Raw genomic sequence first — 20,000 nt, 5'->3', positions numbered from 1 at the left:
CATATGACGCCGTAATATCACCAAATTTGAGTTTTTGACGACAACGTGAGCATGCGAAGGAGAATCTTTCATTTTCTATTTTCAGTCGAAACCGCTCGTACCAATTTATTTTAAGGATACTTCGCCCGCAGTGTACGACGTGAACGAGATGGAATAATATATAGCAAAAGAACTATTGTTTTGTGGTGGCCACTGGTATCTATTGGTGGTTTTCGCGTTACGTCATCGCCGCCATTTTGATGGGCGAAAACAAAAGATCTATAATTAGCTCCTTTTGTTTTTCCACCGGCAAGTGTACATTGCAGCATAGACCTTTTTGCAGATACGGCAGCCATTTTGATTTCTATTGTTTCAAATAGCTATTATGGGATGCCCAGGGGGGCAAATACATATTAATTTGCCCCCTGAGCATCCCATAATGTCTTTTGAAACAATAGAAATCAAAATGGCCGCCGTATCTGCAAAAAGGTCTATTGTTACCTGTGCCTCTTAGAGATTGGTTGCAAACCACCTATATAGAGAAAATATAATCTCTTCATTTCATCTTCCATCTCAGTCATCTTAGATATTGGTTGCAAACCACATATCAGAATGACGATTTCGCAAACACTGCTAGAAAATACTTTGGTTTTGAGCATTCTTCCTATGATTTTCGGGTATACCATCTCGACCCACATAGTGATTGTCAAGGCGTCGACTGCGTTGATGGTAAGCAAGAAAATTGAAATTAGACGAAGGAGTGAATCGACTCTCTCACTTACCGGGACAATCTATGCAATTGTATCTTATAGTCACCTGAAAAATTGTCGTGGTGTGTTCACGCTTCGCCTCGCTTATGCCTGGTGCATTTTTTTAAAATAAAATAAAAATTACAAAAGAAACGGGAATCACAGGGTAGCCGAACACATCCGCGCAATTACTGAAAGTGGCATTTACTTCAAATTATGTTAATAAATAAATAAATAAATAAACACATTGTTTATTTAATTAATACCTAAGAATAATCACTAAGTGTACTTTTTAATAAGGGACGTGATGATATTCCTTTGCTGTTGCAAAATAATATTGTTCAGCATCTTTCCAAAACAGAAAATGCTTGTTGCATTGTATTGAATTGTCTGTTGCATTTCTTATGCATTGCATTTGCTGCTATTTCAACTGATCTTATTGCTCTGCTCTTTTTCAGATTGTGGATCTTATCAGAACGATCAGCAAGTCAAACCGAAGATTGCTTATCATGACAATCCGACCAAATGGTAAAAAATTCTGTTCACTAAAACATCGATAACAACGCAAACTTTCAAAAATGAGGACTGTCGTGTCCAGTATGGACATGTGAAAACGGAACTTCAGAAAGCGTTGACGAAATTTGCGTTTCATGTCAGCGATTCTAATACAAATCGGAGGGCTCGACAGGAACCCACGAGTAGGAGCGAGAAACCCCCATATATTCCTGTCACGGCGTTTTTACAGACTGATTTATTTCTAGACTGAATTTCCCGCGAATGAGACGCCCGCAGGAGCCCGATGACCAATCACAGGAAACTAACCTGACGTCATAGCGTCACCGAACCGGAACTGCCTTTGTTGTTTTGCGGCAATGGTAGTCCAAAAACAGATTGGTCCGCGAGATACGCAAGTAATTAGGTGCAAGTAAGCGTCACGAAGAGTCCCCTTGCTCTTTTGCCCACTGGGCCCTTTTGCATGAAACTGTCACATGGTATAAAATTTGTCCTGCTGGATGGCAAGCTACGCACTGGGACATCCAAAACAAAGAAAGGTCACGCTTGGCTGGTTGAAATCGCTTTGTTTTGGAGGCTGTTGCATACCTTTTGCCATCCAGCTGCATGGCGGATTCTGTACCATGTGACAGTATCATGGAAAGAGCCCATTGGGCAAAAAAAGCAAGGGGACTCTTCGTGACGCTTACTTGCAGCTAATTACTCGCGTATCTCGCGCTGTACCAAAGAACATGAGAGATTCATCCATCTTAGAGTAAGATTTTCGACGTGGACCTCTCTGCACTTCTCCAGAGGTGGCACTGAATGCACCAGTTGGATTATGTAGTTCTTGTGACTGCTATTTTCAACTGTCACTTTAATAAAATAAGCTTGATTACCAATCGGCGATTGATAGTTTAGAAACGCAGTCTAAATTAGTTCTGAGGAACGATTGGAGTTGAGTTAAGATCGGTATCAGATGTCACATTAAGCTGTTTTATGCCTCGCTTCCCTGCATTTCAAGCACGGGCGAAGATGACGCCTGTGAGGGACATCTTTATGTTCCAGGAGAAATTGCAAATAACGATTGGAGCGGTTTTCAATTGAGTGTCGAAAGTAGTTAGCGAATTGCATTGGTTTTGCATTATTTCTCTCAGTGATTTGTTCAAAGTTCTCGCGCCACTTTTTCAACCAGTCAGAAGTGAAACCCAAACCAATCGTGACTCGCGCGTGCACAGTTTCCCGCGCTTTGTGTCGGCTACGTGTAATCACTTCAAGTTTTGATTGGTTTACTGGATTGTCTCCGTTCTTTTTGATCGGCTGAAGTAATTGCTTCGGTTTTGCTTTTACGACACTCGACTGAAACTTACTCTATTCAAAATGTTTGGAGGGTAAAAGAGGTGTAAACTGCAGCAGTGCATCTGTTTGTGAATTCAAGATGGCGGCTTTTCTATTAGAGGTTTGAAACATATTTGCTAAAGCAACACGGAAATGGTACCTCAAACGTTAAACTCATAACTTCAACCTGCAGTTTGCGGTTTGCCGTGAACGTCGAAAACTCGATGCTAAATGTCTGAAATATCAAACTTCGCCGTCCTTGCCAAACTCCCTATTGTCCAAACGCCAAACAACGGCACGACACAAAAGAAGGCATTAACAGGTAGAACGTCTCCTAATATCGTTTTCAGTTTTCACGCATACTCCCCGCGAGGAATCACCGGTCCATGTCGTGAGTCCAGATCAGTACATTGTTGCAGAACAGAAATACGAGCAAGAACGTGAAAATGCCAAACAAGAGAAAGATAAGGCCCTTGCAAAGGATACTGAAGCACTTAGAGTTTCAATGGATCAGCTTAGAGAAGTATGATGGTGCATTATCTTATTTTAAAGCCTCGGGTGTTTTTTTTTAATGATCTTGCATGTGTAACTTCAATCCCGTCTCCGTAGCCTTCGAATATTTCCGTCTATCATATTAGAAAGTAAAGAATGTTCAAGTAACTACGAAGACTGCGTCAATGGCACACAAACTGAACAAAAGTACTATTGGAGCGTTTTCCATTTGCACTGAAAATCCGGTTGGAATGGAATGTTCGTAATGGTACAAGATTTTCCCGATGTGGCGTTTCGCCAGGCCCGAGTCTCTCTCGGCTGGAAGGAAAAAATAACAAATGAAAATGGCGGCTGCATTTGCATTGTCGAAACGCGGGAAAAGAGGCGGAAGTGAACCTGGCCGAGTGGGAGTTTATAAATGGTACAGGATTTTTCCAGTCATTTCGGTTGGAACGGGAAAAGAGGATTACGTCTGAGGGTTTCCATCTTTTTCAGAAACTTTCCGGTGGAATGAGCTGTGCCATTTGAATTTCCAACCGGAATTCTCGGTTTTTGTTGACAAATAGTAAACGCTCTTCTTGGTTTAACGAGTGAAAAATAATCGTGCTGCACATGCGGCATGCATTTTGTACATTTCTTAATTACTTACTCCCCGGCTGCTGAACAACAACTTAAAAAAACCGAACTTAACCAACATGAGTCCACTTGAAAATCGCTCGTGCTAGCCCAGTTATTAGCCTTAGAACGAAATTGAAATCATCAAGAAAGATTTAGTCTCTCAAATTAATGGAGCAATTTGCGCTCACTCTCTCGACCATAAAGCCCTGTTCAAACGGGAAATGTTTTGCAATGAAAGATGTTAGAACATTGTTGGGTGACCAAACATTGTATCGTTTAACCACACTGTTTGGTGATGTTTTGACATGTGTTATCGAGTTGGGTAAAATTTGAGAGCCGTCAAACATTCGATAAAACATTTATTTTGTTCTCGTGTTCGTTAAGTGATTTTTTTCTCGTTTGGTCAGCAACTTAAAACATGTCAGTTTACGCACGCATGCGTCTTGAGTCAACATATTGGTCTGTATCTTGGGATACGGCATTACTGTCTTCAAGATAGTGAATGAAGAAGTCTTTCTCACCTTTAATCATTTTGTTTTATCACCTTCACTGAACATTGTGGCCTTGATACATCTCACTGATTTTCTTCGCTGGATCTCGCGTTCTGCCATATTAACTTATCGTAAATCCTCTATTAAGCCCCCCCCACCCTCCCCATACCCTTCCTCCTTATTCTCCATAACCGAATCAATTAATGATATTAATTAATTACGACAGTAACACTTCATGTGGACTGATCCGGTTTGGTCAAGAACCCATGACCCGGAGCCTTCAACTCCATTGTGTTCGTGTCACGGCGTTTTCACAGACCGATTTATTTTTAGATTGAATTTCCCGCGAATGAGACTCCCGCAGGAGCCCGATGACCAATTACAAGAAACTAACTTGACGTCATACGGTCACCGAACCGGAACTGCCTGTTTGTTTTCTTCGGAAAAGCTAGTCTAAAAATAGATCGGTCTGTAAAAATGCCGGGCTTATAAATAGAGGATTTATGGTAGTTGGTAACAAGTTTCTCAATTCTTTGCATCCGGACTTTGATACTTGTTTTATAAAACATGTTTAAACCGTTTTGCTACCTTGTTAAACACCTACCAGACATGTTTGGTCACTTAACAATGTTTTACTATGTTTTATGGCAGAGCATTTCCTGTTTGGACAGGGCTTAAGACTGACTATTAACTATTGAACATTTGTTGTGCTCATCGCACTACTTTCAGTCGCGGATTGAAATAATGAGACGCAGCTCAACATGTCAAAATGATTGGCCCGATAGCATATAAGACGCGCAAGTGCAGAGCCGCTATGCGGTCCATGCTAGATTCCAGCAGTCAGGTGCCGGTTTCCCGAAGGCTGGTTAGCGCTAACCGTTGGTTAAGAGGTATCCAAAGCTATAACTTCCATGGTATTTAACGATGGTTAGCGCGAACCATGTTTCGAGTAACCCGGGCCTGATGTCATTAATTAGCTGGCAGTTGATTTTCGATGAGACAGAGAAACAGGAGTATCCTGAGAAAACGTAGAGAAATGGTCGCCTCATGCAATACTCTTGTTCTATTTTCCTTTTTTTTTTTTTCGCAGAATCTAGAAAGCGGCGATCTGCTCGTCTATTTTCAGGTAATTTTGTGCTTGGGGATCTTGAAGTTAGTGTTAAATCTCTTTTATTTTGTTTTTCTTAATAACTCACTGAAAAACTATGTCCCATTTAACCCTTTCAACCCTAAACCGGCCATACTTAGTATTTTACTCTGTCTGACGCCAGACGATTTTACTCGTCAATGGGGAACCCCCCGGAGTCAATGGGTTAAGCAAATCAAATCCATATAGATCTATTTGGCTCATTTTTAATATAATGAATTTGCAAACTGGCTGCGGGCGATGAAGAAGGTCGATCCCAAATGCCTGCGCGAAAGTACTGCAGCTGTCAAAAATCAAGATCAACATTATTTCTAGAATAGTTCTTAAAAGAAAACGAATTCAAAGTCTATTAATGATCGAGTGCAAGGGGAAACCTAAATTAATAAGTTGGTTTGCTTGTTTGCTCCCCAAATATACTAACCACACCATACTTAATTAGGAGGTTGTAACATTTTATTTGGAAAACAATTTATTATAGGACAACTAAATGTAAAATACATGTGTTTTAGGAGTTGTACAGAAAAAAACCAGGAATGCCTATGGAAGTGGCCAGAAAACCGGAAAACCTTCCAAGAAATAGATACCGAGATATTTTACCTTGTAAGTGAACTACCTAACTTAAAACTCGAAACATTTTTTTTTTAGTTTAATGTGTGCATATGCGATTGACTCAAAGGGCAATGTTTGGCATTTAAGTTCCCCGTACAATCCCCAGTACAGCTGCATATGGGCTTCATAGTACATTGCATACACGTTACAGGGTGTCTTCTCAAGTCTAAAGATTTCTTTCTGCTTAAGCCTGGTTTTCACTAGCGGCGCAAACACATGCCCAAGCACAAGCATGAGAAGCTTATGAAGCTCATGCTAGTGAGAACGAACGTTGACATAAGTATCAAAATCAACCACGGCATCCGCCGTTTTGTCCAAATGCTCAGACGCGGAGGATCTGGAACGAGTGCTTTAATTGGCTAGACGTAGCAAATTTCCTTGTGCTTATGCTGTGTTTCGTTTTCACGCGACGGAAGCGAACGCAAGCATAAGATCAAGCACAAGGAAAAGGAAACATTGTGATGGTTGGGCTTATGCCTGCGTCTAACCCATTTTCTCGGTGAAATAAGCGCTCTTATACTTGCGCTTGCATCGCTAGTGAAAACCAGGCTTTAGGGTTCAGTTTAAAGTGGTTCTGCACCCCCCCCCCCCCCTCCCCCACGAGCCTGTCACATTTAAGTACATTTCTGTGCCTTGTCCGTCCTGGAAACGACGTCAAATCTCCAAAATTGAGGCTATGTGGAGGACGTAGTCACATGACGACAAATTTTCAATTTTCTCTCCAAACCGCCACGACGTTCATGCCAATTTTGTTCCAGGAAAGTCTGCACACGCTATCCGTGCCAAACGACTTGGGATAATAGCGAAGATAGATGAACAATTTGAAGGGGTAGCCGTCGTTGTCGTTCTTGCTTAAGCTCCCTTTCTCTTTGGTAACCGGTCGATTCGTACTCAACTCTCACTCGATCCGCACCCAAATTTCAGTCGATTTGTACCAGTCCTATAATTAAAAAATCAACTTAAGTAAAGATCAAAGATTTGCTCAAGCGACCTAATTTTGCTCAGTTAAATATGCAATTAGCGCTCGTTTGCAACTGAATTCTTTCGTCTGCATCCCCATGAGTATGAAGTCAGCATAATGAATATATCAGCGTGGTGGGTTTATCTCCAGCGTCATCTTTACAACTGATGGTCAATTTAAAAGCTTCTTTTTGTCAGAGGAAGAAGGCATCTTTTTGTAATTTTTAGAAATAGATCGACGTTTTAATCAAACGGAAAATCACAGCTATATCTTGCAAGTGTCGTAGCAAAATATGGTCGTAATTTCTCCTTCCTTTGGGTGCGAATCGACAGACAAGTGGGAACGAGTTGACCAACAATTGGGTACGAGTTGACTGTAATTCATCTCTTTTTCTTTACCGTAGCCCCTTCTGTTCGTGCGCACCAGCGATTGTACGATTTTCCATTGTTGTCCATTTTATATATAGATTGGAACAATCTACAAATAGATTCTTATCGTGCGTTTCATTACTTTTTTGCCCCTTTGTTGTCACACTTTCGCAGACGACGACACCCGGGTGAAGTTAATCCAAGGGAAGAACAATTACGTCAATGCCAATTACGTAACGGTGAGTTTTTGCCACCTCGAAGTGACGTCGAGGCCCAGTTTTGATTTTTCGTTGAAGGTAGTTGTTAGTCAGGGAACTGGGCAATGTGACATGTTGTCATTTGAATCACTGGTCCACACTTTACCCGCACAAGAGCATGGTGCTTTATGCTTGTAGAAAAATTATTTAGCTAGTATGATACGTATGAATCTGGTGCGCAACTTTGTCCGTCGCCGCCTTGTTAAATCCAATACAACTTGTAATGCGAAATACAATGAATATGCAACTTGCGGCCTTTGGCCGGTGTTTTACTTAACGCCAGTTAATACCAACCGCTTCGGGAACTTTGTGACAAACAAATATGCACAAGACCGCTACGACATGGTCTGCTAAGAGAAGCTAGTGTATTTATTTTTATTTTATTGATTATAGTTATCAATTCTATTGACCGTACCTGCAATTCAGTCATTGTGACTGTGAGGTATCAATAAACAAACTTTTACAGTCGCACATCAGGTCAACGATAAACAAAAGTAGTTATTATCGTATGGAATAATTTGCGTCAAGGTGAAAAAAATCCCTGAGTATAAGCACTTATTTTCAGATGAAGTATTTTGCCCTAAGGAGAAAACACGTTGGTTATAAGTGCATGAAAATTCCTCAAGAAAGCCACCCCTCCCCCCTAAAATAAAATTCCTGAATGCCTCCTGAAAATTTGGCCGAGTCACCAACGATCATTGCATAGCTAAATTCGTTATTCACTTTACAACAATTTCGAGAATGTCACCTTTCGACATTTTTATTCCTGACAGAATGCAAAGTGTGTGCGACCTACATAGTCGTTGTTTTATGGCCCAGTTCTCTCGAGTCTTCGGAAGCTCGTGGTGGCAGAGCATCCGAACTACTTGCCGACTACTGATTAGGGCACTCGGGTTTTAACCGAGTATTCCACCTTCAATGAATACATACAGTGTAACTTAATGATACTTCTTTATTGACAGATGGAAATTCCAGCACGAGGCGTCAAAAATAGGTACATTGCAGCACAGGGACCATTAGAAAAAACGTGCGGCGACTTTTGGCAGGTGAAACCTCGCTACATCTTTTTAAGAAGCAGGAAACTTAAAGGAAAACTTCCACTCCTTCAACAGACTCAGTTTAAACCGTAGGAGAAAGTACTCCCAATCAAATGATTTTGTTTTCTTTTTTTCTTTTTAAAGAAAAACTGTTTGTATCAGAGAAAGATGAATTTCAGGATTGCTTATTTGTACTTTCAAATTTTCGTGTGACGCCGTTTTGAAAAGTTGTGTAATAATGACAGACAACCGCAACATGTCACGCCGCCATCTAGAATATTCATTATTCAATATGGCGACTTACATGAAATTTGGAAACAAAAATTGTGAGAGGACAACATTAGCGTACAAGAAAAACAAGCTAAGCCTTATTAGTATCACCCAACCTAGTGGACTAATGCAAATCCTGCAATTTGATTGGCTACGCTACTAGAGGACTATTAGTAATAGTCCTCGAGTAGCGAAAAGCGTGACGCTTTCTTTCGTTTTATTCCCGTATAAAAATTTCTTCAACTTGCATTTGCTAACTTTATTACTGCCTTTTCTGTCCGACTAGTTGGGTGAACCTAAAACAATTAGACCCTTCGCCCTCAAGGGCTAATTGTTAATTAGTTTTCTTTTGTATAGAGAATTCTTATGAGAAGTGTTTTATCGAGTTTTAAAGCTCATGCACGTGACTCGCTCAGGAGTTATTAGGGACCTTTAGATCAGTAGCCTCCCACGCAGACACTCCCCCACGTGGGGGAAGAACGCGTGACGAATCCCTAAGTTTGTTTCTGCATGGGAGGCTATCAGATCAGAGGAAGAGGAGGACTACGAGCTTAAACTACGAGCACAAGTTTCCGTTCTGAGCATGCGCATAAGGTTTGGAGGCCGACATTTTCCGAAGTGCGCTTGCTCAGAACGGAAAACTCGTACTCGTCTTAGTCCGCCTCCGATATAAAGGTCCCTAATAATGAGTTTGCAGAGGACGGCATAACTAATTCACTGAAACGCGTGCCGCGCTCCGTGCAGGATTTTTTTTCTATGATTAAAAAGTTAGTTTTGCGGCGTTCTTGTTGCTCCTCTTGCGTTTTGATTGGTTACGTTTTCTCAGAAAAGAAACTAGGGTGTTTAAAGCAACGACGACGGCTACGTCAACGAAAACACCCCAAGGATTGTTCGCCCGTATTGTACACGGTGAAAAAGATTAAATAATCGCGAAATAACTAACGAAAGCGCTGTTATATCCTGAAATGGAGTTTTCGTTGACGTTCCTGTCAGGGTTGTCCCTTTTTTATCTCCCTACTTCTTCCCCATCGACAACGCTAAAAGGAATCTTCTTTATTTCTCAAATGCGCTGTAAAAGTCGGATGTTGAACTCTCTTGTTTTCATGTTTTGTTTCAGATGGTGTGGGAGCAAGAAGCTTCTCTTATCGTGATGTTAACAACAACGGTCGAAAGAGGGAGGGTAATATACATCATTGCTTGCTTTTAATTATAAGACGCTTTCATATAAGTGTGTGACCGGCTGCTGGCCATGCAGAGAAAGTATATTAGTTAAGAAGCACTGCATGGACGGAGTGGCTAGCCTGCAAAGCAGGCGTCTTTTGGCAGGCGGACGCTTGTTCAAAGTCCAACGTTTGTAATGGGCCGCCATTTTGAAAGCACACATCGGGTAGAGGGTTTTTTTCCCCTTCCCCTTCCCCACCAACATGTCATTTCATACTGTCCTCCCCTCCCTGTTTGCAATTATTATATCAATCCCAGTCCTCTGTTAGTCTCGTTATCCAAGATGTCGGCTGGTAATTCTTACCAAAATACGCCTGCTTTGTAGGCTGCCAGGTGGTATTCATTTGAGTTGTTACACGTTATGATCTCATCGACGGACGTAAAAAGGTTAAGTACCTTGTACGGCATAATGAACAGAAGGAAAAGGAGAAATCATGAACAGTTTAGAAGCTTCAAGGTCCAACTTTAGCATTTCTTCCACAAAGACAAGAGTTAGAAACACATTAAGAGAACAGTACACCTCACCGCACGAAAGCACTGTGCAGTAGCTATGACTTCAATTATCATCTATAGACTCAAAAGTCTATTAATCAGTCTGTTTCACAGACTTATTACTAGCTTTCATATCAACGGAGAAGAGGCGCATTTACAACCGCAAATCTTAAAACCACTTAGTTCAGCTTAAGGAGGCTCCCTAGAGTTTTAGGGCCGCGCGCAAGCTGAGCACTAGTATGGCGAGTAAAGCCAGAATCGCGCGTGTTTTTCTGATTTTTGTGACGTCAGGGTGACCAAATCTGTAAAATTAACTGCTAATTTTCTCGCGTTCCCTTCGGTAACATTTTCTTAAAATTGGCTCAATTCTAACCACATACAGTTCCTATCAAATACCTTATATTTGTTAAAATCTGTCAGATCTAATCGAATACATTTAAAAAAATGATAATTTACAGAATATTGGCAAAACCGTCTGAACGACCTTGACTTTTTCCCTCTTCAAAATGTCAGATAATATCATTTCCATAATGTGGCAAAGAATAAAAAAAATTCACCGCAGAAAAGTATAAATATTAAGGAATTTAGGTCAAAAATAAGAAGATATCTGCTTGTCATAAGATGTGGTGTTGCCATGGTAACGGTCATAATCCAAAAATTGACCCCCAAAACATAAGCCTTATTACATCGGTACCCATACTGGTAAATCTTTACGGGGAAAACCTCAAGACAAATTAACTAGGTTTCCTTTTGTAACTCGTGCCCTGTAGGGAGGGTATTCGCAAATACTGTAGGGAGCCACCTTAACATTCCTTTACAGTAATTCTGCTGTGAAGTGAGCCCACACAACCGGAAGTATCACGTGAGGATTCAGCCGCTAAGTAACCGCCGCGCATGCTCAACATAGTGAGTTTCGACCCATGGCCGAGGTATCTTTTTCCGTACTCGTCAGCCCAGCTAACGCAAAAAGAAAAGAGACATCTGCTAGCATGGAAAGCTTAATAAATAGCATGGATGAAAAAATTGCACCGTGGACGATTTCATCATTTTAATGCTCAAACTTCGGGATTCAGTACACATATTAATCAACAGGCTAATTCCGTGTGCCATAGTTGTGAGGCCTTATAAGCAGCTCTACAGTAAAGCGCTGCTTGATAGTGTTTATTTAACTTGTTAAACTTCGGGGTTTTATCATTGAAGAGACTCACCAGATAGAACCACCATAAAGTCTTAAAAATCGCTAATCATTTTTTTCTGTTAATGCTAGGTCAAATGTCACCAATACTGGCCAGAAGGGGACGAAACTTTGACATTTGGATCTTTGGAAATAATTTGCACGAAAATCCGCGACTTCTCACCTTCGTACATTTACAGAGAAATGTACGTCACAGATTCCAAGGTACGGGTTAATATTCTGCACCGGTTTCGTGTTTTCTCTTGCCGGTTTTTGGTAAATATTGATCTTTTACTTTGTTATATTTTTTCAGTCCCTGCGAAGTCGAGTTGTAGTTCAGTTGCAATACATTGCATGGCCAGATCACGGTGAGCTGTCACGCTAGTACCCTATGCGTTGCGTTACATTGTCTGTCAGGAGGGCCGTGCACGCGGTCGGTGTTCGTTAAAAAAATTCACTCGATGCATTTGATTATTTATTGTTGATAAGTCCCAGAAATTAAAACAAAAGCGTTTTAGAAACCAGTAACATATCAATTTAGTCAAACTTTATTTCTTGTACGTTTGGTCACATTGCCTTTTTTATGGACATGTAAGTGGACCGTTGTGTCCGCTAGAACCTTTAAAGAAATTATACAACAGAAATGTGCAGTTTTGTAAGCTCAACAACATGCGAAAGGAAAGACGAAAGAAGCCATTTATCGCAAAAAAGATTGCTTAAGAATAAAAAGTGTCATAATTTGGCGATAAATCTCTCTGTTAAAATCCATATGAAAGTTCAAGAACAAGATTTAATTGTTTTAACTTGACTATTTGGTATCGCATGTTCTTTCAAAAAGCGACAAAAACGTATCATGCAAATCAAACCTTCGTTTGTTTGTTGAAGATGTTCTGTAGTGTTTACAGACCTTTGTGGTGTACAAAGTTACATCTTATTTTGCCTTTAATCGTCGTAGTTTTACGCGACGTTCCAACTTGTTGGCGAAAAAAACGTTTTTCCAACTGCTTTCTTTTGCTAAGGTCTTCATGTCGTCCGTTACGGTATCGCAGTAAAGCCGAAACAGTTTTTCCCAGAGCAAGTCGCTTGCACAAACCTTCCTCGTAAGCTTGCAAACAGCTCCCAAGTGAACAACGTCAAGTAAGTCGAGAAACGAAGCGATGTGAAGAATGGCGCGAGGTGGTAAGCGAATCAGCCAGTCTCCACACACTATCGCATGGACATGTTTGAGAGTTTCTTCGCCAAAGACACGGCTTATATCGCCCTGTAGCAGTGTATCATCGTCAAATTCGTTCCAGGGAACTTTCTTCTGCGATGGAGGCAATCCACGTTGATCCCTTCGGATGGCGATTCGCCACGTTCGCCAAATCACTTCGTCTCCATTCACGACAAGTTGGTGGAAATCTTTGCTTGGCGGTGGAGCTTGGCTGACTTTCTCAATGAAGACTTTAACAGTGCTCATGGCTTATACTCTGTACTGTGACACACCAAGGAAAATTCCGTATTTTGCTTATAATTTCGGAATTTGAGTCGAAAGCAGCACAATGAAAAACAAGTTCTTTCTTTTTTGCTGTCTAGTGTTTGCGCGGGAGAATCTGGACCAATCAGGCACCGTCTTTTGCTTTGGCGATTCTTAAAATAGAAACGGGATCTCTATTTTTGCAAAACTTTACTTCTGAATTTGCTTTTTGTGTGGCTCTTTCGGGAATAGAACACAATAGTTGTCCAAAACCTGGCTTCGTTGTTTAACTTGTTTAAGTGGAATATTTATCTGCCGTAACACCTGGGCAAACACGGCGAAGTTTTATCGTAGTTCTCTGACGATTATCGCTAGAATCGTCTGCGTTGTTGTTGTCGGTGGGTGACTGAGAAAGCGTTCTAATGATACCCGTATCGCAATGGTCACAGTAGCATAGCCGTCATCCCTTTGATCCAAAACGTTTTCGGGTATTATGAATAAATATGTAAACTTGCTGCTGTATTGGCGAATTTCTATTTTGTGCCGGAAAGATTTCGGACAAGTAATCTTTTTTTTTTTTTTTTTTTTTCTTTGATTTTGTCTGTTCTTTGTCATGTTAAAACGTTTTTATCTTGTGACGAGAATTGCTGATGGTTTTACAAGATGCTATGAAAGTAAAGCCGTCGAGCCTTTTCTAATCCTTCCAAAGGAAAAAAAAACCACAAATTTCTTATTTCCCCCACTGTGGAAAAATAATGTCAGATGATATTATTCATCTGGTACAAACAGTATACGACTTAATTTACTAGTCGTAAACAAACTTGTCATTATGCGTAGAAGAATATTTTTGTTTTTTAAATTATATTTTCCTAATTTCCATGAAGGTAAAGTTTAAATTTGCTTTTTTTCTTTTTTCTAGATGTCCCTGATGATTCGTCTGATTTTCTGGAGTTTATCCATATTGTTCGCCATTATCGAGAAGGCACAAATACACCTTCTGTTCTTCACTGCAGGTGAAAATCTTATGAAATAAACTTATGAAATAAACTATGGGGGCAAAGTAATAACACGTTTTGTAAGTAAATGTAAATTAAATCCGCTATAATTTATCTTCTTCAGTAATAAAGTATTCGGCTAAAATGCTTTTCGGTAGATGAAAACTCCTCAAAAATTCTCGTTCGCATATTTTCGTAGAGCAGACATTTTTGCTCACGCATGTTCACTACTGGCAGCATTATAGAGAATGTAATATTTAGAGTGTAACCCTTGACACCTTGGGGTGAGACTTAAGGCCGGTTTACACGGTGCGATTTGTCGGCCGGTTTTGTCGGGCCGATAAATCGTACCGTGTAAATTGCGTAAAAACGTGTAATTTTTCCTCGAAAGATCTTCCCCTTGTCCTTTTAGTATCCGCAATTTTGAAAGCTATAATTTTTTAAGTATTTATGCGAATTACCCACTCGCATACCCTTTCATTGACATGGCAGTTTTTCTCGGAGTGTCGGACCGATTTTCCTTTCCATGAATCGATCGTTCATCGGCTGTCAAAATACACGCAAGATTTGCTCTCCGACGCCGTCGGGCCGATATATCGGGCCGACGTATGGGGCCGACAAATCGTACCGTGTAAACTGGCCTTTACAGAATTTACTCTGTCTGAGACTTCAACTGGGGGCGTCTGAAATGAAATGTGCATGTAACGGAGACAGAAAAGCAGCCAACACTCCCGTTGACAAAGGTGGAAGGGTATTCAGCACTTACTCCAAGCGTTGTTTGAATCAACATATTTCGAAAGGAAGCGGAGAGCTTCCGTCCCACGTCTCTCAACTGACACATGGTAACTCGTCCTTGATGTTTTTCTGTTTTAGTGCTGGTGTTGGCCGCACGGGTGTGCTGATTTTCATGGAAACAGCTTTCAATATGATAGAGGGAGCAGAACCAATTTTTCCTTTGGAAATAGTTCGAAGAATGAGAGACCAGCGTTGCTCACTTATACAAACTCCGGTGTGTTCTGCTTTTTAAATGTTAAAGGGGACATCTTGTTCTAAGATGACCACCATCTTGTTACGCTATGTCCATATAATCGGCATCCGGTTAAGTTATTGAAATTTCTAAATGACCAGCATTTGGGTATTTTTTCAAATGGGAGAAAGGTCGGCTCAATTTCGGTTTTCTTGCGTCGGGGGCACTCCTGCAAATGGAATTTAAGCAAAGACGACGGCTACGGCTACGGCAACGTCACAAAGCAAGAATTACCCTGCGAGCAGAGTCTCTTTTTATCTTCCTTGGTAAGTGGGGAAGAGAAAAGTAAACTCTGCCAGCCGGCGCGACTTTCTTTGATTTGCCGCTCATCCAAAGAAATGGATGAGAGGTCCAGTTTCGACTGGTCAAACCTGTTTTTTTTTAATTTGTGCGCATGATCAATCGCCACGCGTCATCAATTTTTTTTAAATTTCCAACAGCGTGACAATTTTTAACTGTCTAAATTCCCATGAGTATTTCTTCCGTGTGTTGGTTAAATTGAAATGGCAATTTAAAAACTTGAACTATCGTGAGTTTCGAAGGAAATGATTCCTTGGTTTTCGTGTGTTTGTCAGAATTGTTCGAAAATATCTCTACTGTTTGTATTGGTTTCGTGGTTTTGCGGTTATCAGTCACGCGTGACTGACCTCCGAATACGTTTGAATGTTTAACGCATGCTCAACACGAAATGTCGAGCCGGCTGGCAGAGTCTACTTTCCTCTTCCCGACTTATCTAGGAAGATCGAAAGAGACTCTGCTCGCGGGGTAAGCAAGAATACGATTGGTTGAAAAAGGAAAAATACTCATGCTGCACGTGCAGCACGAATTTCCGTGCATTTCTTTGCCATACTCCACAAAACAGGAACGTAAAATCACCCGATCTCGATGATGACAACAACTTAAAGTATCAAGTTTATATTGCTGAACACAACAACTACAACAGCAATATCAACAACACGTGATTTGCGCTTAACTCCTTTCAAATTCAATTGGATGTATAACGCAAAAGAAAATACTTATCAACGATTAATTAAGCAATAGAGGACGTTTTCCGTGTTTCCATAGCCTCATCTAAACACGAGGGGGAGTTGGGAGAATTAGAGACAGTTATGCAAACCTGAGACACAGCCGAGGGTTTGCATAACTGTCGAGAATTCTCCCAACTGCCCCGAGTGTTTGGATGAGGTTATGAAAACACGGAAAAAAGTCCTCTATTGCTTTTATAAAACATTTCTCAAAGATAATTCAACAAATGAAGGAAAATGCTGGTTTTTTTACTTCTTGATTGAAACAGATTTTCTTGACACACGCTCATGTTTCCTACCAACCAATCAAAACGCGCGTCTGACAATACATAATCAATCCAAATCCGTGTAATGTCACAGCCGTGTTCCATACTCTCATCTAAACACAGCTATTGACCAATGATAGTGCGCGTACTATCCTAATTATTTTATAAAAGTGAATATAGGTATCACACTTACCGCATGAAAGCTAATAGAACCTCAAGGTTATCCAGTTAGACAGGTAGACATTAAATACATTTTTAACAAATCAAATGTACACAAATAAATAAACAAATGGACAAAACTAAATTAACAACAGAAATAAGGATAGACCCTAACCCAAAATATCCCATACCGATATCAATGAAATAATTTTTCTGTAGTAGACACCAGCATCATATCTGGGATCATGCAGCCATCCGCGAGCGTGACACGCCTCTAACTACTACTTCGCGCACGTCATGTTTCTTTTCTTGTTTGTTTCATCAGGGACAGTTTATATTCGTCCTGGAAGCGTTGCTACGAGCGTTTGACGGTAAGCGGACGTTGTGGGGAACGTCTTGACAGTGAAATTTGCGCGTTTGGCATCTTTGTTTACATTTTTTTACCTCATTAACACAAGTTTATGACTAATCAGTCAACCGAGAATAAAGTACTGATTATTGAAAGTGCATTGCGTGATGAGCTATCCAAAAAATTTCAACCCTTTATACTCGATAATAACTGAGCAATGATGCTTTGAAAATTCGAAAGTTCACAAAGAATGTAGGGGCAGTTTTGCCCCCCCAAGAATTATCGGGTTTTCATGGCTAATAGCTGGCTCGTTATCAAAGATAAAAGGCTTAAAATTGGAGATTGGAATAACTTTAACAAGTTCTTGTATCTTTTGAAGTCAATTTAAAGTGATGCATGATGCCTCCTGTGAGCGAACTCGTATAAAAAAATGTAAAAAATGACGTTAGCAAAGCTTTCCTTATTAGGGAACTGAGCGGGGATAGTGTAATGCTCCACCTCCATAACCAATTACTTGACGGTCCCCCCTCCCCCCCCCTCCCCCCCTAGTTCTGGAGGGGAATGAGGCTAAGCGGGTGGTCAGTCAATTATGTAAGTAAGGTTTGACCCGGTAAATTCATCAGTGATGGAAATATGAACATCCATCTTGCGTATGTCTTAATTATGTCTAACATTCTAAAACACATCAATTAATCTGAAAACCTTTAATGGGGACAGTTTTTCAGCGAGTGATTAACCCATTGACTCCCAGGGGTTCCCCATTGACGAGTAAAATCGTCTGGCGTTAGACAGAGCAAAATATAAAGTATGGCCGATTCAGGCCGGATTGGAAGTCAAAGGGTAACTGAAATCTGCGAGCTTTAGAACCATTCGCACGTGTTTTTTGAATTTTTCGACGAAGTTATACAACACAAAATCTCCAAACAATGTTGCTTTGGAATTGATTTGTTTTATTGGAAATCGAAGGGACACTTAGACCGCACCTTACCTAATGTTAAGCTTTTTTTCTTTCAGAAGAGATGGTGAAACCGCTGTAAGAGCCCAGCAACATTACCGGATGTCTCTTACGTTTGGATCCAGTTTTCTTTTCTGTTCGAACACCGATTTTTCTGGACAAACCGTATGGCCGAGGATTTGTCCGGTCAGACGTTACTGTGGGAACATGATGTCCAAAGTCATCCTCTTAGATTTTTTAACAGTGAAGAATGTGTGACAGCCATAGACCGTATTCATAAATGCCGGCTAATAAATTATTCCTTTGTCCTTGTGCTATTAAATAAGACTGAAAATCCTCGTTTGCATGGGAAAAAATACAAAAGAAATGTTGCTTTAGAGCGAGGCTAGTTAGTCTCATTAGCTCGAAGACGAAAGAATAATTTATTGGCCGTTATTTATGAATACGGTCTATTGGAAAGTTACACAGAATTTAAGATTGCGTGACATTACGCTTTACGTCAAAAAGAGTAGTATTTTAAAAATTGCGTGACAATACGTAAATCCTTACGCAAAACAATGAGTTTTAATAAGCGAGGAAAACTGACGTCATACCTCTTATAGAAGTTCTGTCTTAGTGTTATTTATACGTTTGAAATCCTTCGCTTTTTCATCATGCTAAAGTAAACCTCTTTGAATATATTTGAAAACAAACTAGTTAAGATTTTAGAATATATCTAAATCCAACTTTCGTTTCATCTAGATTAATTTAATATATTTCTGTAAGATCGGATTGTCTCACTGAGTTACTAGGTAATAAAGAAGCGTTCTTGATTTGTCGTCAGCCTCGTTGTCAGGGATTGGAGATTTAACAAGTTTGCGCTTTGAATAAGCGTCACTAGGTACACTCTATCCTCACGGAATGAATGAACGCCTCTCATTTCATTAATTTATTCACAAATTCATGTCACCATATTTCCGCCAATGGCAAAGCTCCCCCACACCCGCATAAAAACCAACAACACCCTTAATTGCTCTATACGCTCTGACGACGGGCTAACGCTCGAAACGTCAGCTTTCCAAATCGTTCACCGTGACGGTGGTAATTCGACCTTTATCAACACGTTTGATAAAAACCAAATTTCCCTGTTTCACTCTCCCACCGACGCAGCACCACAGTTTCTTTGGAAACTAGAAATTTGTTCGCAAAGTGTGCGCCTGTTAAAGAAATGAGAGAAAACAGCAAACGTCAGACTGCTTTGTGTCATGAAACCAACCGTCTTAATCCCAAGATCGAAACGTTCATTCTCCTAACTAGCACCATAGAGTTGTTTTTTGGGTAGTCATGAGAATTTGGTGCTATATCAAGATCACGCCTTTCAAACTGATAATAATCTTCATTTTCAATACCTGACTGACATTTCATTGAAATTATGAGGAGAATTTACCTACCGATCGCTCCTGCAAGTCAAATGGTTAAAAACTCGTTCATTTTGGATTGTCTCTTTTACGTTCTTTTTCGGTAACTATATCTGGCAGCCAAGAAATAAGCTAAATTCAACTCTCTATTTGTAGAGTTGCAAATCGTAACTGCACTAAATGATATTATTCGTTCATCTTAAAAGTTGAAACTAGAAGAGCGTCAAACCATGTCAGGGTTTACTGGGTTTGGGCAGAAAGCAGATCTCAGACCACCTTTTCCTTTAAGCTTGTGGCTTTATGTCTTCACAGTTGTAACCATAGTAACTTCAATACTTTGAATAAATATTTATATTTACTCCCTTGTTTTATAGGGTCGGGATTTCCCATCTTCTTAAAATTAGGTGCTATGCCACCCCTCCCCCCCCCCCCCCCCCTTCCTTCACACACACACCCTTTGGTCAGCCTAGAATAACCCACAACGAAGCGGGTGCCTTGTTTTGCGGGCGTGCTCCTCCTACCTTTTCCTTGAAATCCAAGGTGTCCTCCCATAGCATCACTGGTCAATACCAGAGCTCTCAAGTCTCACGCATTCCGATGCCATCTCACGCCAACACGAGCATTTCTCACGCCTTGGCACTCTTCTGGTACCTTTTGAGCTTTCAGAAGTGGTCGC

General features: G+C 40.5%; 1 protein-coding gene and 1 pseudogene across 2 annotated transcripts in view; one reads left to right on the top strand and one right to left on the bottom strand.

Moving 5' to 3' along the window:
* Positions 1–18,739, top strand: part of LOC138012953 (tyrosine-protein phosphatase non-receptor type 4-like) — a 48,757-nt gene extending 30,018 nt beyond the window's left edge. For both annotated transcript variants that reach the window (XM_068859898.1, XM_068859897.1), the window contains 13 exons: positions 1,187–1,256; positions 2,909–3,081; positions 5,250–5,285; positions 5,816–5,906; positions 7,419–7,483; positions 8,464–8,547; positions 9,926–9,988; positions 11,789–11,920; positions 12,009–12,063; positions 14,071–14,164; positions 15,020–15,155; positions 16,949–16,994; positions 17,987–18,739. In XM_068859898.1, the coding sequence (XP_068715999.1) occupies positions 1,187–1,256; positions 2,909–3,081; positions 5,250–5,285; positions 5,816–5,906; positions 7,419–7,483; positions 8,464–8,547; positions 9,926–9,988; positions 11,789–11,920; positions 12,009–12,063; positions 14,071–14,164; positions 15,020–15,155; positions 16,949–16,994; positions 17,987–18,009 (1,068 nt within the window). In that variant the 3' untranslated portion in view covers positions 18,010–18,739. The remainder of the gene's footprint in view (positions 1–1,186; positions 1,257–2,908; positions 3,082–5,249; positions 5,286–5,815; positions 5,907–7,418; positions 7,484–8,463; positions 8,548–9,925; positions 9,989–11,788; positions 11,921–12,008; positions 12,064–14,070; positions 14,165–15,019; positions 15,156–16,948; positions 16,995–17,986) is intronic.
* LOC138012960 (F-box only protein 36 pseudogene) lies at positions 12,070–14,064 on the bottom strand (annotated as a pseudogene).
* Positions 18,740–20,000: the final 1,261 nt, after the last annotated feature.

Source organism: Montipora foliosa, chromosome 8, assembly GCF_036669935.1.
Source record: "Montipora foliosa isolate CH-2021 chromosome 8, ASM3666993v2, whole genome shotgun sequence".
NCBI classification, from domain to species: domain Eukaryota; kingdom Metazoa; phylum Cnidaria; class Anthozoa; order Scleractinia; family Acroporidae; genus Montipora; species Montipora foliosa.
Note: the sequence above shows the minus strand (reverse complement) of the source record. Positions and strands in the feature narration are given on the sequence as shown.